An 8,921-nucleotide genomic window follows, 5' to 3' on the forward strand; every position below is an offset into this window, starting at 1 on the left:
CTTAGTTAAGGGATTCGCGTTTTGTTTAGAAACAGATATATTAAAATAGAATTCTGGCACTGATATCCCTCCATAGTTCACCGTTTCCTCCTTGTTTACTTGCAATATTTTATTCTTTGGAAAATCAACACGTATACCGAATTAACTTAATCCTCTTCGTGCTAGTCAGTACTTAAGGCCGTCACCAGAGAATTCCATGCTGGTCAGTCCCATGTCCAGTTCTCTTTCATTTCTTTCTCCACCGATCTACTTAAGGTCTCTTTTGGTCTTCCTCTCTTTCTCTTACCGGATGGTGTCCACCTCAGTGCAACCCTTGGGATGGATGCCGGGTCCCTTTGGTATATGTGCCCTATTCACAGCCATTTTCTCTTTCTAATTTCTTGTGTTGGAGGAGTGGTTTTAGTCCTTCGGTACAGCTCTTCATTCGATATTGTATTCTGCGAAGACAACGTGTCTAGAAGGCATCTAGCTTGTTTAAGATGGCTTGTGTTACTTTCCAAGATTCAGGGCTATACAGGAGGACCCCAAGCACATCACTCTTAAAAATCCTAATTTTGGTGATTGTGCTGATCTTTGTTGACCTCCAGATGTTTCACAGTGCAGCATACGCTCCTGTGGCTTTAAAAATCCGCGAAATGCTAAATTTCTTGGTGATGCGTACAATGTGTGTGTCTGCATGTGTATGTGCTTCTCACTATCGCTTTTAGCTCCACCTCTGGCTATCAGTTCGCTGTGAAAAGTAAGCGAATGTTTAAAGTCTTATCTGCCAGGTATAGCCTCTCCACAGTTAGATCTATGTGGCCCAGATATTGGATTCCTCCTCGAAGTAGCAGATGGACATTGGGTACCTTACGGCCCTACGCAGAACTACAAGGTAATGGAGGAGACTAGTTGCACGGTAAGCATGGCCCACCGATGAGTGGATATGCCCTGGTACCGGCAAACCTAGTCTCAAGCTACAGTTCAAATAGCTCCACTGACTTGTATAGGCTTGGGAAAGTCAAAGACTATGGAAGTCAATCCAGACAGAAAATCTGTGTAGATGAACATGAAACTTTTTAGTCATCTTCATACAAGTTATAAAATATCATTATTAACTAAAGGTTAAACTACGAAAAGAAAAGAATTGCATTTTATTTTTATTTTTTAAATTAGCCTACTCCATTCTCTCATACATATTGGGTTTTAAAGACATTCATGAATGTTTTTATTCTATCTGAAAGACAACATTTGTGTGCAGTTCAATGCCATATCAAGAACTGGGTTAATGTAAACGTTAAATCTATTCAAACAGCATATACTACAGTTTAGATAGTCTGTACAGAGTCGATCATACCACGTACAAGGCTGCACTGAAGATTGAAATATCACGGACACCATGTTGGATTTAGAGGCGAGACAAAACTTACAGTGTCACCATATTGTTATAATGCACAAGGTATGTATTTGAATCATCAATGACATTAATAAGGTAGGTTGGCTAACACTGATCATCAACGTTTCTTGAATTTAAGACTCGGGGGTAGGGGTGCGGTAATGTGTATTCCTTCATATTTATGATTATCGAAAATAGAAAGCCACTAGTAATTTTGATGTGTGAATTGTTTGTTTCAATCGTTACATGTAAAATGCTTCTTGAAGTTCACATCCATCTTCTACAATTGAAAATTAACACTATAATTAAACTGTGGCGGATTTAGGGGGGGGGGGTCCGGACCCGGACCGCTCTTCTTTTTTTATAGTGATAACTATGCATTAAATCAAGAAGGCACTAGAATTTCAGTCTGAAATGCATTAAAATGAATTATTTTGAATCAATAAGTCAAGTTTACTCTTTTTCTTTAAATTCTATAAAGGATGTGGTGACTATAAATGAAAGGAAGAAGGAACAAGAATTTCAGTCGAAAATGCATTAAAATGCACCACTTTGAATCAATCTTTAATTTTTTATCCCCCTCCTATGCCCTCCCCTTCGGGCCTCAACACCCCCACCCCCCACCACATAAGGTCTAGATTCGCCACGGATTAAACATTGATTTCTTTTTTGACAGTGAACTACTGATGTGACCCCGACACAAGAAATGCTGCATCCCCGGCGTAGTGCCCAGGACGTCCTACTGTGTGACTCCTGTAAAATTGCCCCCCTACAGAGCCACTGTGAACGTTGTAATATCCACCTATGTACTAACTGTGTAGGAAAACATCTCTTGGATTCGTCTAGAAAACACAGAGTCGTTCCGTTCATAGAGAAAAGTTCTAGCCCAAACTACCCAAAATGTCCGAAACATGCCGACAAACACTGTGAATTTTACTGCGAGAAATGCGACGTTCCTGTCTGCTCTACCTGCGTCTTGTCAGATAAACACAGGGGTCACAAAATATCAGATGTTTTGAAAAAACTCGGCTCTAAAACACATGGTTTACAAAAAGATTTGGAAGAATTAGAGGCTAAAATTTATTCTCGATATGAAGAAATGGCGTCGGATGTCCAAACTGAAAAAGCCGAGTTAGAAACGAATTACAGGAAACTGACCACAGATGCCGACCAACAAGGAGAAGTCTTACACCGAGAGATCACCGCCATTGTCAACCAACGGAAATCTGACATTGCTGAGATGAAAAACAAACATATGGCTGCCTTAGATCAAAACACAGATGAAATTACGCATAGTATTATTGAACTCAAACAAGCCATTCTAAATCTGAAGGCGATATCAGAATCCAAAGATATCTCTCTAATCTCTACCTACAAATCTAGGAATAACGAGTTCAGAAGATTACCTCCTAAAGTCCGAGTTACACTACCAAGTTTCTCTCCTCAGAAAATAAGCAAAGATCAGCTCAATGAAATATTTGGTTCTCTGTCATCATTATCCATTACAAAAGAACTTGACAACACAATGAAGTCACCAGAATCTGTATCTTCTCCAGTCAAAACACTGCTTGATAAACCGCGAATCACCGCCACCATAGACGCTGGGTATACACAACTACTCAGTGTTAACTGTCTGAGTGAAGACCAAGTCTGGACATATGGGTATGACAAAATCACGAAGCTTCTCAACCTCCGATGTACGATACTGACATCAATACAAACCGAGTCAAGGTACCAACCACGGGACATAGCAGCAACACGGGACGGATATCTTGTTTACACTGACCCTGAAATTAAAACTGTAAACCTAGTAAAGAATAATCAGATACAGACCGTGATCACACTACAGGGGTGGAAACCTCGCTATATGTGCAGCACTGCCTCTGATGATCTCCTTGTTATCATGATCAGTGATGACTAGAAACAATGCAAAGTTGTGCGTTACTCTGACTCCACAGAAAAACAAACCATTCAGTTTGATGATCAGGGTCAACCTCTCTATTCACCTGTTGCTCTAAATAAATATATCAGTGAGAACAGGAACCTGGATATCTGTGTGGCTGAAAGTGGAGCTAGTGAAGTCGTCACGGTCAATCAGTCAGGAAAACTCCGATTTAGATACACCGGTCATCCCTTTAAAGCCAAGGAAATCTTTGATCCAGTCGGCATCACTACAGACAGCCAGAGTCACATCCTGACAGCAGACGGTAAACATCACCGTATCCACATCCTAGATCAGGACGGACAGTTCCTCCGTTACATTCAGAATTGTGACTTACACGATCCATGGGGTTTATGTGTGGACATCACAGACAACCTCTTTGTGGCTGAGTGTGACACTGGTAAAGTGAAGAAAATTCAATATCTAATACTTTAAACAGTGTCAATTGCACATCCCAACACTCGGTTAAGTACATCTAGCAACACTGTGTTAAGTATAGCAGTGTTAATTACACCTACAAAATCTGTTAATTACAACAGTGTTTGTGATGTGTAACTAACTTGTGTATTGACACTGTAGATTTGTGGTTATTTTTTGGCTGATTGAACATTACTCTTTTAGCTATTGGTGTTTTGTAAATTATCTTTTAGTTTTGAACAATGTATATACTAGTACATAGATAAACATGATTTAGAGAACAATCTTATTTCTTACTTAGTTTTGTAGTACAGAAGAGTTAGTGGCCCCAACGTTCATTCTTCATCATACAATGTATATCTTCAGACTCAGAGTCACAATCTTCTGTTCATCATCAATAACATTACAACAAGTATCTAAATATTCCTACAAAAGTAACACAGACTAGAAATTATATCAAACTGATTAGTGAAAAATTGCCTTCATTTAAAAATATCTTCATATTATTGACCCAAGAAAGACTCTTTTGTTAACTCACCTGAGTCAAAACAGCATCGTTTTGGCCCAAGAATGAAAATGAAATATCTGAAAACTTCTTGGTCATCTACAGGACACAATCAATCATCAATCATCTTCCAAAAGATTATTCGGCAACTGCTTAAATTGTAAAATAAGTTTGGGGAATCAGGGTTTTTTGCATACAAAAACGTCATTTTTCAAACCCCATTTGGGTTTCAGGGTGAAAAGAAAAATTCCAAAATTCTTGCTGCACATCTACAGATACCAATAAAACATTTCCCAAAAAGATGTTTTGTCTACTGCGTGAATGTAAGAGGAGTTCTGAGAATCACGTTTTTGTACGGAAACGTCGTTGTTTTTTTTTAACCCTCATTTTGCTTCCATGGTAAATATGATTGTTCCATCTACAGAACACCACCTATCATATTCTAAAACATTAATTGGTTGCTGCTTAAAATAAAAGAGGAGTTTGAAGAAAAAGAAAGAGTGACAAACGAACGGACGAACCAGGGTAACAACAATATCTTTTAAAAGTGAGGACATAACAAATCAACAAACAGCAAAGTCGACTTAAAATCTGATATACCGTAATTGAACACGAAATCTGTCCTTTATCATAATTCAAATAAAATATATAATCCCCACTTATGGGACTAACCAATCACTTGTCTGGCTCCCACTGCTCATCAGTGAATTTGGTCGAATGAACAGGATATTATTATGAATCAGTTGGAAGCCCAGCGGACTAACCTTGTGTAGGTCCTGGGATTTGAGAAGAAAATCAACTTCAATCACCTCCTTACACTTTTATTTTGTTGTTCATAAAGTCCAGTTTGACCGTATCATTCACATCTATCGAAAGAAATTCTTTACATATTATATAAGATGAAATCCTCAAAGGTTCCTTTTAATATAAACTTTTGGGACATAAGATCTTTTTTAAGATGTGAGTCCCTAAAGATGTTCTTCGACTTGATTAAATATTATTCTAAGATATATTCAAATAAATCATCATTGTGTTCTGATCACTGACAAAGAAACACCCTAAAGGGACATAAGCTGTCATTTTGCTATATAGTTAAATGCGAAACGCCCTGCAAATGTCATCACCCTGCAAATGAGCAACAATGACATTAGAATTGAAACAGGAATAATGACAATGAAGTTTAACACGTGCAATAAAGTGGGGTATTGATGTGGAACTAATTTTTACCTATTTTAGCACTAGCTTCAAAATTACAAAAATAATAATAACCAATTTTTTACTTTTATTATAGAGCTATATATTTATACTAGATCACAGAATATTTACAACTATAAAACATATGGTGTCGTTATACTCCCCAAATATCAATCATCAATTTAAATGCTTTTCTATAGATCTTTATAAAAGATATTTAAAGATAAATTGATCACCAACTTTACAAACAATAAAATGATTGTCAAATGTGTGTGACACAGGGGCTAAGGCCGTTTTAGACCCGAACTCTGTGATACCATAAACCCAAATTAAATGCTGGGACACTACCCCAGGGGTTAAGCAATCTGAATAAAACCAGACCTTTGATCTGCTTCAGTAATTGTGCTTTGTGTAGCGATATATAATATAACAGGAGCGGATCAAAGATCGTATTTTAATCAGATTGGGGGTTAAGAATTTGACAGTGTTTTAGTCCTTTATGCCCATCATCACTGTGTATAAGTCGATGACCGCAGTATATATTAGGGTCATTAAAATGGCAGCTGACCTCATCTGTAAGAATTTTATAATCACGCTTTCAGACAATTGATTATTCATTTGCATCATTTACGATAATTATCAAGTGTCCAGTGGAGTATATAATGTTAGTCACTGTAGTTTTCTCACAAGCAAACTTATTTATCGATAAAACGACCTCCCAAGTTTTGTAGTATGATGACCGTAACAAATATGTATGATGACCTTTTACTCCGAGTTTGATTTAGGATTCAAGAAGTGAAAGTAGCCTTTATACACAAAAGGTACCGTTGCTGGTTTACTTCGCGGTCTAGTCATGAAGCAAAATCAAGGCTATTTTGTCCTCTCCAAAATGCGTCATAACTACGCACCCAGATTGTGTGCTAACTGTTCAGATTCACGGCGGTTGTGAGCGGTCGACAGGGGATGCTTACTCCTCCTAGGTACCTGATCCCACCTCTGGTGTGTCCAGAGGTCCGTGTTTGCCCAAATATCTCTTTGTATTGCTTATAGTAGTTATGAGATTGATCACTGTTCGTTATATTCACCTTTCATTTAGAAAGGAAGATACTTTTACTATCTAGTTTCTCAACTGATTCGATATGCAAGAGCTTGTTCTGGGTATAGTCAGTTTTTAAATCGAGGTAAGCTGCTGACAAACAAGTTGATGGTACAGGGATTTCAACAGTCTCGATTGAAGTCAGCATTTAGCAAATTATATGGTCGTTATAACGATCTAGTTCGTCAATACAACCTCGCATTGGGTCAAATGCTGTCTGACGTGTTTCATACCGATTGTTAAGCCGTTCTTGGCACACTGATTTTGACTGCGGATACCTCCGTTTACCTGATCAAGATATAGGGCTCACGGCGGGTGTGACCGGTCAACAGGGGATGCTTACTCCTCCTAGGCACCTTATCCCACCTCTGGTGTGTCCAGGGGTCCGTGTTTGCCCAACTATCTATTTTGTATTGCTTATAGGAGTTATGAGATTGATCACTGTTGGTTATCTTCACCTTGCATTCATTCGTCCCATTGACGAGGATATTATGTGTTTGAAACTGAAGCATGGTTTTGAACAATTTCATATTTTGAAAGGAAAGTTGGATTATAAGCAGTGTTACCGAATGTGGAATTAATGTCATGTTCGTTTTAAATACAATGTTGTTGGAAGCTTTGTCAGCTGGAACCAAAACATATCCCTCTCATGTAACCCAATTCTTTGATCACTTCTGGATTACTAAACACAGAAGGATAGATGGTAGATACTTTTGTGTTGTGAACATACAGGGAAAATCTTTAAACATCTTCTTCTCAAGAATTACTGGTTTAGAAAAGTGGAGATTTATGTGAAAACTTCCTGACATAGAGTAGATTCAAGTTTGTTCAGATCATTGCCCTAGGGATAGGATGGGGCCTCAATAGGGGATCAAAGTTTTACATCCTGATACATAGGAACACTATCTACTCCCGAACCACTGAACCAATTTCAATCAACCCTGGTATACAACACACTGATTTTGACTACTGATAACTCCGTTTATCTGATCAGGATATAGGGCTCACGGCGGGTGTGACCGGTCGACAGGGGATGCTTACTCCTCCTAGGCACCTGATCTCACCCCTGGTATATCCAGGGGTCCGTGTTTGCCCAACTCTCTATTTTGTATTGCTTATAGGAATTATGAGATTGATCACTGCTCGTTACCTTCGCCTTTCATTGAATGGGTCACTTTTCAAAAGTAGATATAGATCAAACTCTAAGGAAAAAAGATCAAATACCATTAAGTCACAATTTCATGCCATGACTCTATGAACAAAATATGAAAGCCCTACCTTAGATAGTTTCACATACATTTAATAGGTTTTGTTTTCTTAAAAATATGTCAAATTCCGAGATCAAGGGAACAAAGTCTAAACCCATAACATGAAATGAGAGGTCTTACCATATGGTTTATATATACAAAATATGAAAGACCTACCATGAATAGTTCAGGAAATATTGAACAGATGATTTTTTGTTAAAGGTAAAACACATTTCCAGGACAAGATCACAAGATCACACACACCATTATGTCATATGAAAGGTCTAGACGTAAAAAATGTATATGCAAAATATGAAAGCCTTAGCTTATATTGTTCAAGAGATATTTCAAAGATTTTCCCTATATATTAGCATAACATTTCATTCACTATTGCGATCCCACTCTACCTCCGAGAATTATGATTTGAATAAACTTAAATGTACTCTATCTCAGGAAGCTTTCATGTAAATTTCAACGTCTCTGGCCCAGTGGTTCTTGAGAAGATTTTCTCGAGAAGATTTTTAATTACTCCATCCTAATTTTGCCTTTTTTATATCTCCCCTTTGAAGAGAATATGGTCCTTCATTTCAACACACTTGAATCTCCCTATATAAGGATGATTTGTGCTAAGTTTGATTGAAATTGGTATAGTGGTACTCTCTTTAAAAACTCACCACACGCAGAACTGGCGGCCGTTTCACTAAGCGATCGTAGTAGTATCTGAAATAGGGCTGTCCTATTTTGCATATAAATTCTTTATGACAATACCTTATTCTTCAGTGAAGTTTGAATTTGTGACCTTGACGATTTACTTTATAAAAATCTTAACTATTCAATATCTTATCAGCTATTCAAGGTGTATCTTCAATATTTTATGCAAGACCTTTTATTTCACACTATGGCATTTGATCTTGATACCTACTTGTAAGAAAATGGGTTTAATATATTCGGAAGAATTCAAGGTAGGGCTTTCATATTTGGTATATAGATTCTTTATGACAAAACCTTGTAATACAATTGTGTTTTATCTTCTGACCTTCACCTACTTTTTATAACCTGACCTAATCAATAACTCCTGAACTATTCAAAATAGAGAATTCATATGCATTCTTTATGGCAAGACTGTTATTCCGTGGTGTTTGACC

At 37.6% G+C, this 8,921-nt stretch overlaps 1 protein-coding gene across 1 annotated transcript; it reads left to right on the top strand.

The window, feature by feature from the left end:
- The first annotated feature begins 2,081 nt into the window (after nucleotides 1-2,081).
- LOC130050678 (tripartite motif-containing protein 45-like) lies at nucleotides 2,082-4,018 on the top strand. Its single transcript, XM_056150892.1, has one exon. The coding sequence runs from the start codon at nucleotides 2,082-2,084 to the stop codon at nucleotides 3,294-3,296; it is 1,215 nt and encodes a 404-aa protein (XP_056006867.1). The 3' UTR covers nucleotides 3,297-4,018.
- The last annotated feature ends 4,903 nt before the right edge of the window (nucleotides 4,019-8,921 follow it).

Source organism: Ostrea edulis, chromosome 10, assembly GCF_947568905.1.
Source record: "Ostrea edulis chromosome 10, xbOstEdul1.1, whole genome shotgun sequence".
Classification (NCBI taxonomy): domain Eukaryota; kingdom Metazoa; phylum Mollusca; class Bivalvia; order Ostreida; family Ostreidae; genus Ostrea; species Ostrea edulis.